This window comes from Bos grunniens, chromosome 4 (genome assembly GCF_055505025.1).
Source record: "Bos grunniens cultivar Pamir isolate PY7600 chromosome 4, Bosgru_T2T1.0, whole genome shotgun sequence".
In the NCBI taxonomy this organism is placed as follows: domain Eukaryota; kingdom Metazoa; phylum Chordata; class Mammalia; order Artiodactyla; family Bovidae; genus Bos; species Bos grunniens.
Window position 1 is genome coordinate 17,311,431 of NC_141168.1, and position 22,997 is coordinate 17,334,427.

Here is a 22,997-nt window from a genome sequence, read left to right on the forward strand (position 1 = left end):
TCGATGTTGATGACAACTCAAGGAACACAGATTACAGTCAAGGTGATTTTATGAAGAAAATCCACTGAAAAGAACACTACAATCTTTGATTCACTATTTATTTTGAAGAAAAGCAGCATGGTCATACTGTCCTATAGGTTCAACACTTATGTATCACTAGTACCAGGAACAAGTAACTGATTTTCTGAACTGTATTTTCCTGATTATCTCCTAGGATGCATGTCCCTTTAACTTTACATCCCATAAGATACAACCACTGTACACTATAAATGATCAGCAAAAATATTTAATTATGGTTAATGTACTCTGTTAACTGAGAAAGTACATCATAGGTTCAGAAAGATTATCATCCAAAACAGCTAAACTTACCCGAAAGCTTTAACTTGCCCTAACATTCCCTAATCATAATGGACAACAAATGATGCTGTAAAATTCTTATCTATATTCTGAATTCTACTGGTTGTTTTTGAGGGCAGATTGCCATTTCTGGCCTGATATAACCTTTCAGAGATGGACTCTGTTCCCATTTAAGAGTTATAAGCAATTCAAGAGGTATGGAATCCTTAGAACTACCTTCTGTAACTTCCCTAGTTGCTAAACTTAGAAAGTAATCTAAATATACACCCTCAATTTTAACTCCTATCCCTCAAATCTTGCAAGACCTTTCTGGGCTCAGGACTAGAGACCTCTCATAACTAAACCATACTTGCTGGTGAAAGGGCTTTAGCTAAGGGACACCCTTTCAATTAAACCAACACAACAAAAAATGGCTAGTCTGTGTGGGGACACTAGGCTCCTCCGACCATCACAGACAATTCAACTGAACCACTGTTTTACTTCTCCTGTGTTGCTCCTGCTTTTTAAATGGAATATTTTGGGGAAAACAAATTATCCCTCTCTTTTCTGTCACTGCTAACAACTAAAACAAAGTATTTATAAAATTTAATGTATCTTAAAATAAGATGCTAATATCTACCTATGGTTTCTTCCTTTAAAAAATTTTAAAATATACTTATTTGTCAACATTTCTGAGGATAACATAAGAAATTACTTGGCTTCTCATTTAACAAAGTATAGATTTAACTTGAGGCAAAAAAGGTTAAGTGACTTACCCAAGGTTACAATTAGAGGTACAGCTGGGGCTAGAAACCAGGTCTCCTGAGTCTCAGCCCAGTGCTCTTTTCCTTAGCCCATGATGCCTTATCAGAAAAATCCAAATACAGTCAGACCCCCAGTTACATGTGTATGAGTTACACTGATTCACATATACAAACTTTATATAGTGTGACCAATGTTTCAACTCACGCGGTACCCTGCTTCCATTTATGCAGTATGCCAGGCATCGGCACGATTTTCAGTGGCACACAGGCGGTTGCCACCACCAGGGCCCTAGGCAAAATTGCAAAGAAGGCAAAGTTTGTCTTTGGCCCTCCCACTTCCCTTATGCATTCCTCTCCCACCTCCTGTCATCCCCCTGCCCAGCCTCCCAGCGCGATCATGCTGCCCTCTGGTTGTTCAAAGCCTCCCACTTCCACCACTCACCCAGGACTGTCCTTTCTGGAAGTGCCCAGTGATCCAAAATTACCTCTCCTTTTCCCTACTAAAAGTCCCTCTTCTGAGAATTTCCATAAAGTTTAGGTCATCTACATGATTAACTGATTTGAGTAATTCCAACTTACATTTAACAGACAAATCTCCAAGGAGTTTAAAAAGGAACTAATTAAAAATTCTGATTTGGGGATGGAAAAGAGGAAATAAATTTTTCATTAGAGGGGCAAAGGAGGTGAAAGAGAAAGTGCCCTGGGCTTCCTGTGCCACTTCAGATTCCCTCACAGACAGCACTCTAAGAGTAGAGGGGGTGGTTACTGCCACCCTGACAAAAAGACAGTGGTTGCTTTATAGTTAGTCTCTAGGATTAAAAAAAAAAAAAAAAAAAGGACACAGCTGCTTTAAATACTCTCCAACCTACCCTTTCCATCTCTCTCCCACCCCTTGAACCCCATTTCCACTTCTTAGAAACCATTCCCTTAAGCTGTTCCTGTGTCCCATACAAAGCTTCCCATTATATAATTTCAAATTACATGGTATTATTCAGGAAGGCGTCCATATCCCCTATCCCTGGATAACTTGAAGCTGACTGAACACTTAAAAAAAAAAAATCCTAATTATTTGAAGGTCCTGAATAAGATGAGTATATAAACTCATTAACTATGTGGTAAGAAGGAAAAGAATGCTCTGATTTCTATATACATAAAAGAACTAATCTGGGTATCTAAAAAACATTCTTCTCCTTGAAAGTAGTATGTTTCTTACTTCTAGCCCAACACAGCAGTGAAAATCCAGTCATTTCAGCTAAAATAATATCGTGGACTTGTAAACCTGAGTTCACTGGTAAATCAGTCTGGAGGCAAAAAAAATCCAGTAACAGACACATAAAAATATAAATTTATCTGTATACAAAGCAGAGTGGATTTTAAGAAACTCAAGTTTCTGTGGACTACACACATAGGAAAAATATGTATGTATTATATGTGAGTGAGTACACACACACATATATTTTAATTCAGTTTTGCAATAGTAGATTGCAGTCTAGTTTGGAATTTATCAGGTGATAATAGTTGCTTTGATTCAACTACCCATCCAGTAAAATTCGGAATCTAAATCCATGAGGAAGGGACCAAAAATGGCACCCTACTAGGATTAATAGGCTCGTGTAAAGTACGTCTTAAACAAAATGATTTCTATAATTATACTACAAAGATTAGTTATTCTGTTAGTTAAAATCCTGAATTAAGCCCCTTCTCAACACCAGCTTCATAATGGAAAAGGAGCAATGTTAAAACATGCTACTGTTATAAAAACCACTCTAACCTAAAAGTGAAAAATGTTAACTGATAGAAATTTCTCCAGTGGCATTTTTAATTAATGCTAACTTTCAAGGGTTTACTACATAAATAAAATTCATTTCCTTCCCAATCCTCCCTCCTCTATACACAACCACAAGTAGGTTTGCGATCTACACCTATTTTTCTATACGTTCTAAGAAGAAAACTTCCAAATGTGGGTTTTTGTTAAAAATGAATTATGAACACTGATAAACCATGCAAATTATGCACTAAAAACATGTGAATTCAATAAAATGTTTTAAATCTACTCACATTTTGCTGCAAAGCACTCAAGGAAATTATAACAGCGACTGCTCAAAAGTTAAGAGTGTGCCTTTTCTCTTACATCAAACAACTTAAGTAACTTGTCAAGAAAAAAGCATTGGTTTAATGGCTATGAAACTATTTGCCTGAACAAGCAACATACAAAAATGAGCAAGTATTGGCTTTGTTTCTAAGAAAGTAGTGGACTAGACTCTTCCTCCATATTAGCATGGGCTTCACTCGAATTTCAAAGAGTATATTACTAATTACCATCATCAAAAAAGCAACAGCATTTCATCTTACCTAGAAATTCTCTGTGACAAAAAGATAACCAGCCATTAGTGGTTCTTTGTACAAACACTAACCTAAGCGCCTAAAAGCATCGTTGTTTCCCTCAATTCTACTTCACTGGGCACATTTTCAAAATGGTTCTATTCGGGGCACATACAAAGTTCGTCAATATTTACTGAACAAAGCTTCTATTAAATTGCCTAACAAAATGGAGGTCTCTCGGAAAAAACAGGCCGTAACATTCTTTTCACAAAATGGGCCGAACACACCCGCTTCAGGAAACCATGGTTTGGGTCAGATTTTCCCATAAGAATGGTGGTTTCATCTCTGGGACTGGATTCTAGGAAAGGTTTTCTCCGGACCCAGGTAAAGGAGTGGAGGGTGGGGACCAGTTCTCTGGATACTCCGCAGGGCGGCGGCGAGAGCTGATCCCACAGCTCTGGGTTAAGGAATTGGTTCAGGGGGCGGAGGCCTTAGCGGTCCGCAGGTACCTAACCAGCGACAAGACAGGCCGCCCGACTACGCAGGAGAGACGTGGGCGCTCCCGTCCCAGCCAAGTCAACACTCGGAGCGCAAACTCTCCTTTCAGGCTCCAGGCCCCGCCTGACCCCATTGGCAGCAGTTCCCGCCAATCCGCTCGGTCGCCGCCCCCCGGGCCCGCCTGCCCAACCCTCATTGGATGGGACGGGAGCCGGGACCTCGTGTTACCAATCTGGGAGCCCCTTACTCAGCCACACACACAAGCCCAGGTGCGCCCGCGGAGCCCCTTCCCCTCGCCTTCCCCATCCCTTCCCCCACCCCCAGGGCACTGGCAGAGACTTACCGTCCCGGGAGGTGCCCATCAACTGGTCCAGCATCGCGCGCATCTGGGCCTGCGCCGACATGGCGGCGGCGTAGCGGGCGGGCGGGGGTGGGGCGCAGAAAGGGCCCTTTCGGGCGGGGGGGACAAGGGGAAGGGGTGGGGGAAGCCTGTTTCTGCCGCCGCTGCCTCGAGGCGTGCGTAAAGGAAGCCGGAGGGGTTGCAGGAGAGTCCGGGCTGCGGCTCCTCACGACGACGCGTACGTGGAAGTCAGCAGCCCCCGAAAGCGACCCTCGTTCCCTCTCTCTCCGTCGGTTCCTGGGACGGAAGCAATACCGGCTAACCAAGCTCTCGTCTCCAACACCGCCACCCGCCAGAAGACGTCAGCCCCCCCTCCAAGTTCTGACGCCGCCACCGTCGCCGCGACGTGAGCGCGCACGCTCCTCGCGCTTAGTCGTTTCCCGCGGGGGCTCCACCAACTGGCGTCTAACTGTATTCGCTCCGCCCGCCCCGCACGGGAGGGGTTCCACCCTAACGTATCTCGGGCGCGTGCACGCCGGCCTCTCCCGCCCCTACCTCCAGATCTCGCGAGACTCGGATGCCTCAAGCTGGATCCGCCCCGGGCGCGAAACCTCGCTCTCCCGGCTGCGGGTCCGTTAGGGCTTCGCCGCACGGTGTGCTGGCGAGCCAGACCCAAGTTAGCCAGTGGGCCAGAGGGTTAGCCAGAGTCGAAAGTAAGTAGAAACCATATCTGGCATTTCGACGGAGGTTAGCACCGTTAGTAGCTATTATGGGCGTAATCTTGACAATACTCATTGACCTGACCAATTAACTCGTTTTCACAGGCCCAGGGGCCTGTGATCATGTAGACTCAACCCTTTTCTCATTGTGACCCGACCCTCTACGAAAGAAGCCCTGGAGATCTGACAGCTGGGTCATTTTCCTTAATCTATGCAGAGAGGCTTGAAGCCGCCCAACTGGAATAAGTTAGGTTCAGGAAATAACGCCTGAAATTAATACACTAGGAGCAGGCCATCCAACCCATTCGGATTTATCATCGTAACTTATATAGCAGGAGGCTGTTAGTCTAAATTAGAAGCTATAAAAATTAAGCACTATTCTAAGAAAGGAAAGGAGGTCATTTTGTAGAGAATTTTTTCCCCTATTTGACAGCTAAATTTGAAGGATGAGGCCTTTTTGGTATATCAACAGCTTTGACAATGGAAAAGAAAGCCTGTGGGTTTAGCTTAGCCATCACCCTGCGTTCCAGACGTAGGTGGACGGATTCCTAACTGTGGGACCTTAAGTGATTTTTTTCCTTAAATCTCAACCTCCGATGAAGCTATACGTATGTGAGGACTAAATGAGCTCACAGAAAATGCTTATCCCAGAGCCTTGTCCCGATGTTTTAACTTTTATTGTAAAATAATAATTCCTTAAGAGGAGACACAGGTAAATAATGGTGAAAATTTTTGTTTCATTAAAGTGTTATATACATTGCCTTTGAACTTTATTAGCAAGATCAGTAAAAAAATGTACATGAAATAGCAATTGTGGTCTCAAGGTGCCCCCCACCACACCCTTTTTATTCGGCCCTACGGTGCAGCTTGGGAGGGAAGGCTCTGAGAACTAACCACAGGCCCCACCTTCAGGGAATATCCCCCGAGATCCTTTGAAAGCATATTGGGTCTATCTTAGAATCATCGCAGTGTTTAGTAACTGAAAAGATAGTTTCCTACCAGTTATTCAGAAAGTTGAAAATTCAAACAACTCCAAATACGTGGAATGTCATTCTTTGGAAACTATTTACAGTAAAAGAAAACTTTACAAATTAATACGTGTGAGAGAAATGCACTATTATATATGGCCGTCCCTGGTGGCGCATGAGGTCAGAGTAGGACACGACTGAACAACTAACACTATTACATGCACAGTAAGTATCCTTCAGTTCAGTCGGTCAGTCGTGTCCGACTCTGGCCGACCCCATGGACTGCAGCACGCCATCCTTAAGAGGAAAATACACTAAAATATTGAAATGGTTTGTGTTAGTGAAGAGAGTTTAGTTCTTATCTCTCGCTTACTTTCTACCTTTCTGATTGCTCACATTTTAGATAAATCTCATTTTCAGAAAACATAGTTTTTGTCTTTTTTAATAATCTGATATTCACTGCCTTTTAATTGAAGCATTTACTCATTTATATTCATGTAATTACATACGTGCTTGAGTTTAAAGCCCTTGGCTATTTATCTCACCTGTTATAGGTTTAATTTTCTCTCCTTTCTTGTCTGCCTTTTAATCATTTCATTTTTTCCACTTCTGGTAGTTTGGAAATTTTAGTCTTTTAGTAGTTACTCTAGAAGTTATAAGGGGCATTTTTAATGTATCAAGGTCTAATCAATGCCTTTACACTTCACTCAGAGAGCTAATACGGAGAACCAAGAAAACACTACATTTAAACCTCTTCCCAAGATAAATGCACTTGTTAATCATATGGTTTAGATTTTTGGTTTCTTTTTTTCTTTTCTTTTTTTGGCTGTACCCCAGGGCTTGCAAGATCTTAGCTCCCCGATTAGGGATTGAACCTGGGCCCACAGCAGTGAAAGGGTGAAGTCTTAACCACTGGGCAACCTGGGATTTCCCAGTTCGTTATGGCTTTTTAAAATCAAATTTCATATCAATGTTTGTTTATTTACCACTTTTTCTTTCTTTCTGGAATCTGCCTTTCCATCTGGGATCATTTCCCTTTTGTCTGATGTTTAAACTTTAGGACAGGAGTCAGCAATATACAATTCACTCATCAAATCCAGGCCATTGCCAATTTTTGTGACTAGTTTCATTGGAATACTGTCAGGCTTGTTCATTTGTTACTGTCTACAGTTTCTTTAGACTACAACAGCAGAGTTAAGTGGTTGGCAGATACCATACCCTATGACCTGGAAGACTGAAATATTTACTGTCTATCTCTTTGCGGACACTTGCCTGCCCTGCCTCCGAGTTTGCTTTCCTATTGGCTTGCTAGTAGAGAACTCTGCCATTTTTGTTGATCTGAAAAGACCTTTATCTTGCCTTTCTCAATTCTAGATGGATATTCTAGGTTGAAAGTTATTTTCTTTTGGCACATAGATTCTATCATTCTGCTGCCTTCCTTGCTCCTGGGAAGTCAGTTCTCAGGCTGTCATTCCTTCGAAGAAAGCTGGGCTGCCTGCTTTCAAATTGTGTTCTTTTTGCCTGTATTATTCTGTAGCTAACTCTATCTAGGTGTGGATTTATTTTTATTCTGCTTGTGATTCATTGAGCTTTTAGAAACAGTGGACTGACATATTTTTTTAAATCAATTTCAGGAAAATTTTTAGCTATTCTTGAATACTGTCGTTCATCAACTTCTTGACCTCCGAATAAAGTTTTCATTGTTTCCTCTGTATCTCTTTATTCTCTTTGCATTTTCCACCTTGTTGTGCCAAGCTCCCTTCTTCATGCTTTTTTTTCTGATGAGTTTTATTGTTCACTAACCTCCCTTCAGCTGTATCTAGTCTGCTGTTAAACCTATCTGATGAATTCTTTATTTTTTCAGTTACAGAATTTTTATTTGGTTGTTTTTCAAATCTAAGTAATTTTTTATGGTTTCTGGTTCCTTGATGAAATTCCCAAGGCTGGCTATTGTTTGACCCAGTGATCATAATTGTTTTGTAATCTGAGTTTGCTAATTATAATATCTGAAGTTTCCTATGGTTCTGTGTCTGTTGTTTCTCCTGGATTTCTCTTTTGGGGTCTTGTTTTCTTATGTATCTGATTCTCTTCGTCTGCTGAACATGTACTTGAAAAAATATGTTTAGGATATAATGCTGTCTTTCTCCAAAGAGGATTTTTATTTTTTTTTTCTGATAGTAATGTGAAATACATGTCAAGGATCATCATAATACAAATTCAATGCTTTAATTTCTCTTGATACCAAAATGGCAAAAATCTAGTCTGAAAGGCTGACAAGGACTTTTTTATTTCCAGTTCACCCTTGAGAGTTAACTCCAGAGTCCTAGTTTAAAGTCAGTGTGGGTTTCTTAGAATGCCCACCTTGGTGGGCCTGAGACTTTGCCTTTTGCCTCCCTAACCTCTATGATCCTACCAAAAGTGCAGGTTAATTTCAAAACTGAAGCTGCTGCTGCTGCTAAGTCACTTCAGTCATGTCCGACTCTGTGCAACCCCATAGACAGCCTCCCACCAGGCTCCCCTATCCCTGGGATTCTCCAGGCAAGAACACTGGAGTGGGCTGCCATTTCCTTCTCCAATGCATGAAAGTAAAAATGAAGTCACTCAGTCGTGTCAGACTCTTAGCAACCCCATGGACTGCAGCCTACCAGGTTCCTCCGCCCATGGGATTTTCCAGGCAAGAGTACTGGAGTGGGTTGCCATTGCCTTCTCCAAAACTGAAGCTATTGCTACTAAATTGGCAAATGCCCTGAGGCCAAAATTGTGCCTTTGTGTGCTGCACTTTTCTTGGTTCTTGTCTTTTAAGATTTGGTCTACTATTTCCTACTTATCTTAATAGCTCTTTAATGATTTTAAGAATTAAAATATTTCATCCATGGTTTTTAGCTGTGTTCAACCAAGTTTTAATCTAAATTACCTAGACTGTCATTAACAGAATTAGAAGTTTGTTCTCTTTGTAAACTTTTTTTAATTTTTAAAATTTAATAACTGTGTATTACTCTTATCCAAAAACAAAACAAAACCTGTGAATATGTCTTTGTGTACATCCTAGCAATGATATCCATTCCTTTAGGAATAAGTTGTCATAAGGAAACAGGAACTTACAAGAGTAGTATATACTCTTAATCTATACATGCCATCAACTAGGTAATTAAAAATTAGAATAGGTACAAGGTTGGTGCAAAAGTAATTACAGTTTTTGCATTGTTAAAATTTGCTGTTTGATATTGGAATACATTCTTAAATGTGGTTATATTATACATTATTTTAATGCACATTTCTTGCTTTGCTGTTTTGGTAATGACTTATTACTTGCTGTTTATTTTATATTTATTTTAGACTAGGAAATGATGTTAGACCAAAAGTAAATTTGAGCAATTTTCTTAATTCGAGTTCAAAATGGGTTGTAAAACAGCAGCAACAACTTGAAACATCAATAACCCATTTGGCCCAGGAACTGCTAACGAACATACAGTGCAGTGGTGGTTTAAGAAGTTTTGCAAGGGAGATGAGAGCCTTGAAGGTGAGAAGTGCAGTGGTTGGCCATCAGAAGTTGATAACGATCAACTGAGAGCAATCATCAAAGCTGATCCTCTTACAACTACACAAGAAGTTGCTGAAAGAACTCAGCGTCAACCATTCTATGGTCATTTGGCATTTGAAGCAAATTGGAAAGGTGAAAAGCTCGATAAGTGGGTGCCTCATGAACTGATCGAAAATTTTAAAAACCGGCATTTTGAAGTGTCATCTTCTCTTATACTGTGCAACAGCAACGAACCATTTCTTAATCAGATTGTGACATGTGACAAAAAGTGGATTTTATATGACAACCAGCTCAGTGGTTGGACTGAGAAGAAGCTCCAAAGCACTTGCCAAAGCCAAGCTTGCACCAAAAAAAGGTCATGGTCACTGTTTGGTCTGCTGCCAGTCTGATCCACTACAGCTTTTTGAATCTCTGGGAAACCATTACACCCGAGAAGTATGCTCAGCACATTGATGAGAGGCACGGGAAACTGCAACGCCTGCAGCTGGCATTGGTCAACAAAAAGGGCCCAGTTCTTCTCCACCAGAATGCCCAACTGCACATCACACAACCAGTGCTTCAAAAGTACTACGAATTGGGCTACGAAGTTTTGCCTCATCTGCCATATTCACCTGACCTCTCGCCAACCAACTACCACTTCTTCAAGCATCTCAACAAATTTTGCAGGGAAAACGCTTCCACAACCAGCAGGAGGCAGAAAATGCTTTCCAGGAGTTCATGGGATCCTGAAGCATGGATTTTTATGCCACAGGAATAAACAAACTTATTTCTTGTTGGCAAAAATATGTTGATTGTAATGGTTCCTATTTTGGTTAATAAAGATGTGTTTGAGTCTAGTTATAATGATTTAAAATTCATGATCCAAAACCACAATTACTTTTGCACCAACCTAAATAGCATACATTTTGCTAGCCATCCAGAGCAGACAACTCTTCATTTTATTGTAATTTATAAATTAATCTAGTAAATAAAGGCTATATAGTAAAATTTAATATTGCAGTGATTCTTTCGTCATGAGTACCTACCTAATAACAAATTTTATAAACATGTTCCTGTTAATTTAAATACAAATTAAAAAATTCAAATTCTGGGGTAATTCCCTTGTGATCCAGTGGTTGAGTTTGTACTTCCACCTCAGGGAAGCACTGGTTGGGCTAAGATCCTGTATGCAGCATGACCCCCCCCCCACCCCCAAAAATCAATGTAAATTATATCTTTTTAGTTGAGTGATTAAAAATTTACCTTACAAACATAAAGTGCCTTGGATTAGTCTGCCTTTAGTTCAAAACTACACTGCTTTTTCTCCATCCCACATAATCCTAATATGTGAACCTTTTGTTCTTATTATGTTTGTATTTATGTCCTGAACATTTGTCCATACAAAGGACAACCAAAGTACTGACTCAAAACCAGACAAAAACAGTCTAGTCAAAATTCATAAACATTTGAAGTTTATGGAGAGGAGAAATAGTGAGACATTACTTTACCAACAAAGGTCCGTCTAGTCAAAGCTATGGTTTTTCCAATAGTCATGTATGGATGTGAGAGTTGGACTATAAAGAAAGCTGAGCGCCAAAGAATTGATACTTTTGAACTGTGGTGTTAGAGAAGACTCTTGAGAGTCCCTTGGACTTCAAGGAGATCCAACCAGTCCCTCCTAAAGGAGATCAGCCCTGGGTGTTCTTTGGAAGGACTGATGTTGAAGCTGAAAGTCCAATACTTTGGCCACCTGATGCTAAGAACTGACTCATTTGAAAAGACCTTGATGCTGGGAAAGATTGAAGGTGGGAGGAGAAGGGGATGGCAGAGGATGAGATGGTTGGATGGCATCACTGACTCATTGAACATGAGTGTGAGTAAACTCTGGGAATTTGTGATAGACAGGGAGGCCTGGTGTGCTGCAGTCCATGGGGTCCCAAAGAGTCGGACACTACTGAGCAAGTGAACTGACCGAAATAGCAAGAACCAAGCCTAAACTGAGTGAGCTTCTTGATTGGTCTATTAAAGACAGAGGTTTTAAAGAGTGAAAAGAAGATATCGAAGCCACAGTCAGCCCCATAATAGGCATTTTAAAGTGCTTGTTGAGGGAATACCTTAGCGGTCCAGTGGTTAGTACTCGGCGCTTTCAATGCTGTTGCCCAGGGTTCAACCCCTGGTTGGCACACAGCACGTGCAAAAAAATAAAAACCTTGTTGAAGGAAGAAGGAGAAAAAGAGAGAAAGCAAAATTTAACCTGAGAGTTAAAGAGTGAATAGGAATTAGTCTGAGAAGTGGGGGATAGTTGGGAGAAAGAACTTTCCATGCATATGGAACAACAGAATGTTGAAAGAGAGCCATGGCTTCTAGAACTGAATGAATTTCTGTATGGCTAGACTGTCAGATGTAAAGAGAGGAGAGATGAAGCTAAAGAGATTTAGCAAGGGCCAAATCCTAGAGGACCTTGTTAAGTTTAGCTTGAAGGGTTAAAAGCTGGAGAGACAAGATCAGATCTGTACATTATGGAATATTAATTGATTGAAGAGCATAATTTGAATTTAGACCAATTAGGAATGGCAAAGTTTCAGAGAAAAGATGCAAGACATAAGGTAGGTCTGCAATAGGGTAGTAGCAATAGAGGTTCAAGATTCTTAGGGGGTAGAATCTAATTTAGTGATTATTTAACTGAGGATGTGAAGGTAAGGAAGCAGTCTAGAATAACTCAGATTTCTGACTTGAGTGATTGAGTAAAAATGTTAGGGAATGCCAGAGAGATTTATGGGGGAATGAGGAAGTTCCATTTTACATGCACTGAATTTGAGATGCCTTTGAGTCATCTAAGTAGTGGTTTCTGGCCACTGGACATACAGGTTTTTATAACTTGACTGGGGTGGGGGGCACAGACTGGAGTTAGCCTCTTGGTAATTAAAGCATTGAAATGGAGGTGATCAACCAGGGAAAGCACGTAGAGTATGAGGTTAAGGACCTAGGTCTGCACCCAAGAAATACCAACACGTAAGGGATATACAGAAGAGGACACAAGACAAATGGCTCGAGTGAGAAGAAAACAAAATGTATCACGAAAGCCAAGAGAAAAAAGGAAGGAATGGTTAATAGTGGCAAATGCTCCTTAGAGCTCAGCAAGATAAGGAATGATCCATTGGGTTTAGTGGATGAAGGTCATTTGTAAACTTGCAAGGCAGTTCTAGTAGGGGAGAAACCAGACTGCAGCGGATTAAGGATGAATGGCCATGAAAAATAGAAAATGTCATGAGACAACATAGATAATTAACTTCAGAATCTGTCTGCTGAGCCAAAGAAGCCAACTTAAAAACAGTACATACATATTATGACTGCATTTGTATTAAATACTTGAACAGGCCAAATTAATCTACTGTGACAACAAGCAGGTCAGTGGTTGCCTGGGACCAGGTGTGGGGAAGGAGGGATGTCTGCAAAGGGGCATAGGGGAACTTTGAGGGGTGGTGAAAATATTATATGGCTTTACTGGGGTGGTTAATCCACAGGTGCATTCATTTGTCATTATTTGTTGACCTGCGTATTTATTATATGTAAATTATACCTCAATACAACTTATTTTACAAGTTTAAAAAATATAGAAAGTGAGGACGTCCCTGGTGGTCCAGTTGTTGAGAATCTGCCTGCCAATACAGGGGACACAGGTTTGATCCCTGGCCCAGGAAGATTCCACATACTGTGAGACAAGCCCAAGCGCAACAACTACTAAAGGCCTGTGCTCTGCTCCAAGAGAAGCCACTGCAGTGAGAAGCACGCAGACAACCAGAGAGCAGCTCCCATTTGCCACAACTAGAGAAAGCCCACATGCAGCAACAAAGACTCAGCACAGCCAAAAATAAATAATAAAAAATTTTAATGTAGAGAATGAAAATTCATTCAATTCACTGAATACATTCAATTCATTGAATACATTCGTTTGCAAAGAGGAACAAGTTAGAAGAGAGCAGCTGAAGAAATATTTGAGATAAAGCCGACTACAACTGAGCCTTGAATGACAGGTGTTTGAACTGTGCTGGTCCACTTACACCTGGACTTTTTTCAATGGGAAATACTAAAGTACTACCGGATCTGTAGTTGGCTGAATCCACAGATGCAGAACCATGGAGGGCCAACTGTAGTTATACTCAGAGTTCTGAGTGGAGGGTCAGTGCCCCTAATCCTCCAAATTGTTCAAGAGTCAATTATAGTTGCTTTTAGATGGAAGAGCCTGGAGCATATTTAAATACTAATAAAATTCAGTGAAAGGAAGCAGTTAAAGCATAGCAGGTAAGAGACACTAAAGTGAAGGAATATGATAAAGCACGTACCACATCAGAAATTAGAATAGTGAGCTAACAAGTGCCCAAACCTCAGGAGTCCCTAGTTTTGGGACATTCCAAGTATAGAAAGGTTATCGCCAATACAATTCATATTCCACAATCGGTTCCTTCCAAATGTTGAGTTCAGTTAATTCTGGATAGTAAGACCACTGATAAGAGGTACAGGTTGGTTATATATGGACAGAAATGGCCTAAGCAAATCATTTAAACCATGGGAAATAATTTATTTCAGAAGACTGGTAGCAATAGGGCTTAGAGAAGTTGTTTAGTTGCTAAGTCCTGTCTGACTTTTGACCCCATGGACTGTAGCTTGCCAGGCTCCTCTGTCCATGGGATTTCCCAGGTAAGAATACTGGAACAGGTTGCCACTTCCTTCTCCAGGGCTTAGAGAAGGGTTCGTGATAAAAGAATAAGGGTGCAGTGGTTTGAGATGAACACAAGATTTTCTTTGTCAAGCACTTAGGTACTGTGCAAATGTTTTATGTAAGTATTATTCTCATTTGTTATAACTACCTTGTTGGCATTCTCATTCTACAGAAGAGGGAACAAGCCCAGGTCAATTAACCTAGCCAAGATCACGCACATTATAAAGGTGGTAAATTATAAAGGTGGGATTAAAGCCTACGTCTGTATTTCAGGCTTCTTTGGTGGTTCAGCAGTGAAGAATCTGCCTGCAGTGCAGGAGCCGAAGATGTGGGTTCAACCCCTGGGTCAGGAAGATCCCCTGGAGGAGGGCATGGCAACCCACTCCAGTATTCTTGCCTGGAGAATCTCATGGACAGAGAAGCCCGGCAGGCTAGTCTATGGGGTCGCAAGGAGTAGGACACAATTGAAGTGACTGAGCATGTATACTATATGATTTCAAACCCATAGTAAGTATTTCTTATCCTGCTATTCAGGGCTTGGGGCTGAGTGGTAAAGAATCCACCTGCCAAGCAAGAGAGACAAGTTGATTCCTGGGTTGGGAAGATCCCCTGGAAAAGGAAATGGCTACCCACTTCAGTATTCTTGCCTGGGAAACCCCATGGAGAGAAGCTTGGTAAGTTACAGTCCATGGGGCTGAAAAGGAGTTGGATAGGACTTACTGACTAAACAACCACCCTGTTATGCAATTCTGCCTCAAATCTCATTCTTTAAAAATGCTATGGGAATTCCCTGGCAGTTCAGTGGTTAAGACTTGGCATTTTCACTGCTGTGTTGGGTTCAATCCCTGGTCGGGGAACTGAGATCCCACAAGCCACGTAACCAAAAAAAAAAAAAAAAAAATTATATACAGCTGCTGGGTATATAACAAAAGCAATCAAAAGATTGGTCTATCTTAATCCTTTTGCTTTCTTCATCTTAGTAAAGTAAAACATCTTCAGATAATAATATACCCAGGTGGCACTAGTGATAAAGAACCCACCTACCAGGGCAAGGAGATGGAAGAGACGCAGATTTAATCCCTAGGTAGGGAAGATCCCCTGGAGGAGGAAATGGCAACCCACTCCAGTATTCTTGCCTGGAGAATCCCATGAACAGAGGAGCCTGGCGGGCTACAGTCCATGGGGTCACAAAGTCAGACACGACTGAGGCAACAGAGCACACATGCATATATGAAATAAAACAGGGGAGATAGGATATTAAACATTTTTACTTTTTTGATCTGTTCAGTTGAATAGATGCTTGGTTTGACTCTCAATACTGTTATTTTAATGTTAATCTCTTAGAAGAAAAAGATGTTTTGAAGTACTTTACGAGTGAGTGTTTAGGTTGTACTCCTAGTGAGTAGAATTGAGCCGTGCATTCAAAATACTGAATAACTGTCTATGTAAGTCACTGTGGAAGACGCTTTACAGAATACAAAAATGAAAGAGGTGTCTTCCTTACTGTAAAGGAGCTGGTAGTTCAGGGAAAAAGAGGTTATATGTCTACGATTATACCAGAAGAAACTGACATATACCACAAAGCGGGCACAGGTAAAGAATTATTGGTAGTTCAGGGAGAATTTTTATTTAAGGAATTCAGGATGTTAGAGGCAAAGGAAACATTTAGGAGTCTACTTTAATAGTTCAGCCCATTGATTTCCAGTGCTTCAACTAGGACAGAGATAGTGATGCTAACAGTTCTTGCAGAACTGTTTTTCACTCCAAACTTATTGATTGGATGTGGAGAGTGAGAAGAAAGAGAAATACAGAATGAAGCCCAAGTTCTTGACTTTTTCAGCCAAGTGCATGGTAGAGTCCTTCACCTTGATAAAGAATTCAAGAGGAAGAGCAATTTGACACGAAGGGTAGAAGGCAGAGGGGAGAGAAGTCAGTGTTCTCAATCCATCACCCTCTCCTTGGTCTTTCCGCAGCTTGTACTTGAGTGGTGGCTGTGTTCTCATTACCTAAGGGTCAGGCCTAGGGAGGCACTAGCTCTCCACTGTTGTAGCCCGTCTCGTTCACCTTAATTCAAACCATATCTTTATATATACACACACACACATACATATACATATATATCCCGTCGTTAACTCTCAATAACCCTGTTTGAACGTACCATCTGTTTCCTACCAGGATCTTAACGTCGTATTTGTGTATTTTTAAATAAAACATGCATCTGTATAATTATTTGTTTGTGCATAGGAAACATCTAGAAGGATGCACACCAACTGTTAGCAATTGTAGGATTGGTAATGGGTTTGGAAGAGGGGAGGGAGATACAGGGAAAAGATGAGAGGGCTTTATTTTATATGTCTATACTATTTGAATTCCTTAATAATAGGCTGTATTACTTTCTAAATTGAAAAATAACTAAGAGTTTTCAAAGTAAATCAAGAACATCAATCAGCCCAGTGTAAGAACTTCAGTAAATTCAGAGAGTAAAGATGAAACCTCCCTGAGAAACAGTCAACAAAATTTCAGAGAAAACCCCTAAATTAAAAAAAAAAATTTAATGATAAATACATATTGACAAAAATTAGTAAACTCTTGCATGAAGACAGCATCCAAGGAATTTCTCCATTTTCATGGCTCCCAGCCCTTCCCTCCAGGCTGCTGGGGCAACTTGAGACCCACTAAGCCAGCAGACTCCTCCACTGAGCGCTCACCCTTGCCATGAAATTCCTGATGAAGGGCCACGTGTTCTCGAATGCTGCGTAGCAGGCAGAGATAGGTGGCAGCTTGGAAATGAAGCTCATGCTGGGCTCTGCACAGTTTCTCACTGGTGACCTGGAGAAGTAGCAAGGTCAGATAGTCTATTAACAGCCCAGCTGCAGATACAGGGGCACTGTATTGAGAGCATTATTAAACAAGCATTCTCCAGAATAAAAGTAAACTGCACACAGGAAATACAAACATATGTTTGTGTATACTTAATACATCTGTCATTTGGGCACCTGTTAACTGAAGAATTTTACGAGTTTCACTGAAGCACTTCATTGAGTGTCCTCAAATTTTAATACTGGAAAAATAAAGTTACCTCCTTTCAACATCCTCATTTAATGAATGAGGGATCTAAAGCCCAGAGAGTTTCCATCGTTGGTTAATGCAGAGACGGGGAACTATAGTCAGGTCACTAATCATTAATGTCACCTAAGGAATAAAATACAGAACTTTCTACCCTTCAAAAAATGAAGGACTGCTTTATTTTATGTGACTGTTGACTTTGGTTAATATGGCACATGACTTTCAATAAAAATTAAAAACTTATTTTGTCTGAAAAATAGTTTTGTCTTCACCAGTAACAAAATGAAGGTTTTATATAAGAATCATATGTTGATATTACTTAATTATACTCCCTCACAATGTACATTTTCATTTAAAAAATCTATATTCTGATGACCTAAGGTCATCAGAAGCTGGTCATAATTAACTTTCATAATTAAGTACATTAAAACACAGACTTTACTTGACAAGTTTTATGTTCTGAGGCTTGATAAAGGGGTAGGAAAGGTGAGAGGGAGATGTGTGCACAGCCTCAAATGACTTAAGGAGCCCTGACCAAGTGTGGATTAAGCTCTGGGCACCACTGCCTACATATGCTTTTCTTTGACCTTTCTTTACTGGAATATCTAGGTTTGGAATCTGAAAATTAATATGTCTGATTTAAGATCTGCAGATCATATATATGAAAATATAAGCTGCTCAAAAACAGAATTCATCTATTTTAACTTTTTTTTTCAATTTAACTTTTATAATTAAAAATTTATGAGATCAACACTAACGTTAAGCATCAACAAAGAGTAACATTCATCTCTTAAGTCTAGTTTGATAGAATTTTAAATAGGAACTCTACATTAGTATAAGACAGCACATAACCAATCTTGATTCAGCTAAGCCTGAATTATGAGGAAAGAAGTGTCAGTAATATAACGTAGTAAATGAACCACCAGAGATCAAGAGATCTAATGAAAAAGAAAGCTGTATTTCCCCTATAGAGAAAGGGGAGATCTTTCCCTAATTGAATCCCTTCAGCCTAAAGAAAGGAGAGACAATGGGCAAAGATGATTACTGAGTTAGCTCTGAGCCAGCAGGAAATAGAAACCATACCCAATTCCTCTCATGCATTCCAGAGAGTTGTTTCTAGAATATTTAGCATGAATTTCACATTTATTCCCAAGGGATTTCACAGCCATTTCCAAGGCTCTCTCAAGGGCAAATAATGTTGCCTCCATAAGGTATAAACTATAATCTTGTCACATTAAGAATCTTAGAGTGACTTCCTGTTACAATTAAAATAAAGTTTAAATTCCTGCCTACCTATCTTCCTCCACTTCATCCACCACACCGTAAGCCTTCAGTTCAGTTCAGTCGCTCAGTTGTGTCCGACTCTTTGCGACCCCATGAATCGCAGCACACCAGGCCTCCCTGTCCATCACCAACTCCCAGAGTTCACTCAGACTCACGTCCATTGAGTCAGTGATGCCATCCAGCCATCTCATCCTCTCCCCTTCTCCTCCTGCCCCCAATCCCTCCCAGCATCAGTCTTTTCCAATGAGTCAACTCTTTGCATGAGGTGGCCAAAGTACTGGAGTTTCAGCTTCAGCATCATTCCCTCCAAAGAACTCCCAGGGCTGATCTCCTTCAGAATGGACTGGTTGGATCTCCTTGCAGTCCAAGGGGCTCTCAAGAGTCTTCTCCAACACCACAGTTCAAAAGCATCAATTCTTCAGCGCTCAGCTTTCGCCACAGTCCAACTCTCACATCCATACATGACTACTGGAAAAACCATAGCCTTGACTAGACGGACCTTTGTTGGCAAAGTAATGTCTCTGCTTTTGAGTATGCTATCTAGGTTGGTCATGACTTTCCTTCCAAGGAGTGTCTTTTAATTTCATGGCTGCAGTCACCATTTGCAGTGATTTTGGAGCCCCAAAAAATAAAGTCTGACACCATTTCCACTGTTTCCCCATCTATTTCCCATGAAGTGATGGGACCCGATGCCATGATCTTTGTTTTCTGAATGTTGAGCTTTAAGCCAACTTTTTCACTCTCCTCTTTCACCTTCATCAAGAGGCTTTTTAGTTCCTCTTCACTTTCTGCCGTAAGGGTGGTGTCATCTGCATATCTGAGGTTATTGATATTTCTCCTGGCAATCTTGATTCCAGCTTGTGCTTCTTCCAGCCCAGCGTTTCTCATGATGTACTCTGCATATAAGTTAAATAAGCAGGGTGACATATACAGCCTTGACGTACTCCTTCAGCTGCTCTCAACTGTCAGTTCCTCTCTCCTCTTGACTTTCAGTTGTGCAGCTTCTTGGACTTTTACTAACCCTCACTTACTTGCTAACTCTAATATTCTTAAAGTTCCTGGGTAATAAATTTTAATAAATTCCATCCTGTAAAGCCTACCTCTTCTATATACCAGGACTCCGGGGTCTCTACTCCTTTAGCATTTGTTTATTCTAAGTCCTTGGTCAAATGGCTCCTCAGGTGGAATGCAAGCTTCTTAAAAGACAAGACCCATGTGGATCTTACTCGTCATTTTTAGTCAAGTTCCTGTTAGTCCCTACTATTGTGACCTTTCAAAACTTAGTTGAACTTTAGTTTTAACATTTTGCATTCTAACTTCCATGGCTCAGACAATCAAGAGTTTAAGATAATGGTTCTCCCCTTTCCACACTGTTCAAAGGACACCAGGTTTCCTTCGCTAAAGCCCAAGCTAATTATTCAACTTCTGAGATAGGTTGCAAATTCTTTCCAAGTCAGATAAGTAACTCTAAATCTACTTGGGCTTGTATAGTTCAACTGTCCCTGAGTCTCAGTTGCCCCATTTGAAAAAAGAAACTATCTTTCATTCCATCTTGCCTATCCGTGGTAAACAGAGTGCTGGAGTGCAGAATTCATAAAGGAATTGTCCAAGGATGATGGATAGAGTCGGACACGACTGAGCGACTGAACTGAACTGAATTGATGGATGTTCATATTTATCTGCTACAGATGGAAAAATTGTTACTTGGTCATACATCACACATTCAACAGTACCACCTCATTAGAGGTGTCTAGTTCAGCTCTACAACGTGCGTGCTCAGTCCTGTCCCACTCTTTGGGACCCGGTAAGAATGAGCCCCCACTTCCTCCTCCAGGGGCTCTTCCCCACCCAGGAGTTGAACCCGCGTCTCTTCAATTAGCAGGCGGCTTCTTTATCACTGAGCCAGCTAAAAGTGGCGGCATAGTCACGCTCTTCAAGTAGCTCCCATATCCCTCGCTCCATCTACAACTGCTTCTCAGAATAGCTCTCCTAGTGAAGGTGTGTGTTGGATAGATGCTGTGACTAGTAACCCTACACTCATCTTTCTGCTTGTCCCTCTGTTTCTTCCATTTCACTTTCCTCTAACCTTCCCATCCACACAGGCCAAAGACAGCCAGTGCAATCTCCAGGGACGGCTCCACCCCAGGACGACTTTGCTCTCCCGCCGGTCCTTGCTTAGTCCCTGGGCTTAGGTCTTAGACCAGGGCCTAGGGCCTGGGTCTGTCTGGAGGAAGCTTGGGCCTCAGAATTGCGGGTTAAGGCCAGGCGCGCTCCGTCCCGCCCAGACGCGACTCTCCCGCCCTCCCCGGAAAGGGGACGCTTGAGCACCCGGACACAGGCTTCCGTACCCGATGTGCACGGAAAGCTTTGACGAGATACCGATAGGCCGCGGTGTCGCGATAGGGTCGGCCTGTGGCCGCGTTCAAGTAGCGCAACTCCCGTAGAAGGCCTCGCCAAGTGCGCAGCGGTGACCCTAAGGCCGCCATTTTCCAGTCGCCGAGTCGGTTGCGGGATGGCGCCCTACGACCCTCCTGCTCCCTCACCCTCCTGCCCAGCCGCTTAATGGTAGGGTTGGGACCAGACTGCAGGCTCCCCCTATCGATTGCAGGACAGTGGGATGTCTCACTTCCCTTCTCTGCCGAGCAGCATTAATCGAACGCCGAGCGGCTTCCTAAGAGAAAAGCAAACGAAAGCCGAGTGTAACTGAATGGCCTGGAAAAAGCCTGGCGGAGAGAAAGAAGGTCCTTGTTCGTTTCCTGACTGCGTCATGTCAGACGCCATTCGCTGACGGAGCACCGCTGAACCTGGAGAAAATGAGGGCATATCGCAAGTGGGTGTCAACTTAAAAATAGAAAACTTTGAGATTTTGTTTTATTTCTAAAGGGGATATCAAAATTCAGCCTATCGGCTTTCCCAAAATCTTAACGAGATTACGGCTCAGAAGGAAATGGGAGTCTATTGATTATCGCAAAATGTAGCCCCAAACCTAGAAAAACCACGCATACACTTCCCATCTTTAAAAAGTAAAATCGAGTTGGCATATTTCGCTATAATTGTTTAAGAAGCGGAAAAGGTAAAAGTTTTATTGAAAAGTTCATTTTAAAGGCAACAAAAACTTTGCCACCCCAGATGGGACTCGAACCCACAATCCCTGGCTTAGGAGGCCAATGCCTTATCCATTAGGCCACTGGGGCTTCTGTGAATAACGCGCTCAGACAACGTTTTCAATTTTTTTTCCTTCTTCGTACGTCATGTCAGTTTCCTTTTAACCTATCCTAGGAAACCACACTTAGTACCAATAATAGGGGGACGAGGCATGCTGGGAGTTGTAGTTCAAGAAACAAAATCCCACGTTATAGCTCCAAAGGTTTTACCCTCGAAAACAGCACCGATGCGCCGGACGGACAACGGGCGCGCGCACGGTTTTGTGTACACGTTTCCTACGCGGTGCCCCCGCGCCTGCGCTGAAGCGCACATACGACGTCGCGGAGCCGAACCCTCTTGGGACGCTGGCTGACTCTTCTAGATTCGCCTCTAGAGTTTCTGTCGCGTTGGGTTTTCTCCGGAAACAGCCGGCCCCTTCCGGCTTTGCGGCTTTCTGGACGTAGCTTGCCCTCCATCCTGCCATTAGGTGGCGTTTCTGGCGGTCATTTTCTGTTTCCGGTTGAAACTCTGAGGCCATTTCCGCAGGGTAAGGGGCCAGTTAGAAATGTTTATCTTGCGTTCTGAATTGGCTGTTCAGTGGGAAACATGGGACAGCAGGGAATTGGAATTAGTTAATTAAGAATTAGTTAATTGGAAACAAATAGGAGTTTATTTTGGTTATTTAGTTGCATAAATCGGACAATTCATTTCTGAGTCTCAGCGACATTACCCCTTGCTTAAAATCTCGCAGTGGCTCCCCGTTGCCAGTAAACTTAAGACCGCTGGACCGTACCTAAATTGACCGTTGCCTGTATCTTCAGTTTAGTTCAGTTCAGTCGCTTAGTCGTGTCCGACTCTTTGCGACCCCATGGACTGCAGCACGCCACGCCTTCCTATCTCCAACTCCGGGAGTTTTCCCGAACGCATGTCCTTTGAGTCGGTGATGCCATCCAACCGTCTCATTCTCTGTCGTCCCCTTCTGCCCTCAATCTTTCCCAGCATCAGGGTCTTTTCCAATGAGTCAGCTCTTCGAATCAGGTGGCCAAAGTATTGGAGTTTCAGCTTCAGCATCATTCCCTGCAAAGAAATCCCAGGGCTGATCTCCTTCAGAATGGACTGGTTGGATCTTCTTGCCGTCCAAGGGACTCTCAAGAGTCTTCTCCACCACCACACTTCAAAAGCATCAATTCTTCGGCGCTTAGCTTTCTTTATAGTCCAACTCTCACATCCATACATGACTACTGGAAAAACCATAGCCTTGACTCCACGCACCTTTGTTGGCAAAGTAATGTCTCTGCTTTTTAATATGCTGTCTA

General features: G+C 41.9%; 2 protein-coding genes and 1 non-coding gene across 30 annotated transcripts in view; all 3 read right to left on the reverse strand.

Moving 5' to 3' along the window:
* Nucleotides 1-21,040, reverse strand: part of LUC7L2 (LUC7 like 2, pre-mRNA splicing factor) — a 72,868-nt gene extending 51,828 nt beyond the window's left edge. For 10 of the 28 annotated variants that reach the window (XM_086395334.1, XM_086395333.1, XM_086395312.1 and 7 more), the window contains exons 1-2: nucleotides 4,264-4,663; nucleotides 1,306-1,389 (exon numbers count right to left, since the gene is read on the reverse strand). Coding sequence is in view for 6 of the 28 variants with exons in the window: in XM_086395333.1 (XP_086251459.1) it covers nucleotides 1,306-1,343 (38 nt within the window). In the remaining 22 variants the exon portion in view is untranslated. The other 18 variants (XM_086395338.1, XM_086395314.1, XM_086395340.1 and 15 more) reach the window with 14 other exon arrangements.
* A 30-nt stretch (nucleotides 21,041-21,070) lies between these two features.
* LOC147373711 (uncharacterized) lies at nucleotides 21,071-22,676 on the reverse strand. The gene is made up of 2 exons (XM_086395343.1): nucleotides 21,912-22,676; nucleotides 21,071-21,208 (listed from the first exon to the last, which is right to left on the reverse strand). The coding sequence occupies exons 1-2, from the start codon at nucleotides 22,217-22,219 to the stop codon at nucleotides 21,160-21,162; spliced, it is 357 nt and encodes a 118-aa protein (XP_086251469.1). The 5' UTR covers nucleotides 22,220-22,676; the 3' UTR covers nucleotides 21,071-21,159.
* TRNAR-CCU (transfer RNA arginine (anticodon CCU)) lies at nucleotides 21,659-21,731 on the reverse strand. The gene has a single exon. It is a non-coding gene; the product is annotated as a tRNA-Arg (tRNA).
* Nucleotides 22,677-22,997: the final 321 nt, after the last annotated feature.

What these genes read in the sequence shown, in the direction of transcription:
- LOC147373711 (XM_086395343.1), bottom strand. Translation starts at nt 22,219, where the DNA reads ATGGCCTCAGAGTTTCAACCGGAAACAGAAAATGACCGCCAGAAACGC. An exon ending in CATCGGTGCTGTTTTCGAGG is followed by an intron (nt 21,209 to 21,911) that starts GTAAAACCTTTG and finishes CTTTTCTCTTAG; the next exon opens with GAAGCCGCTCGGCGTTCGAT.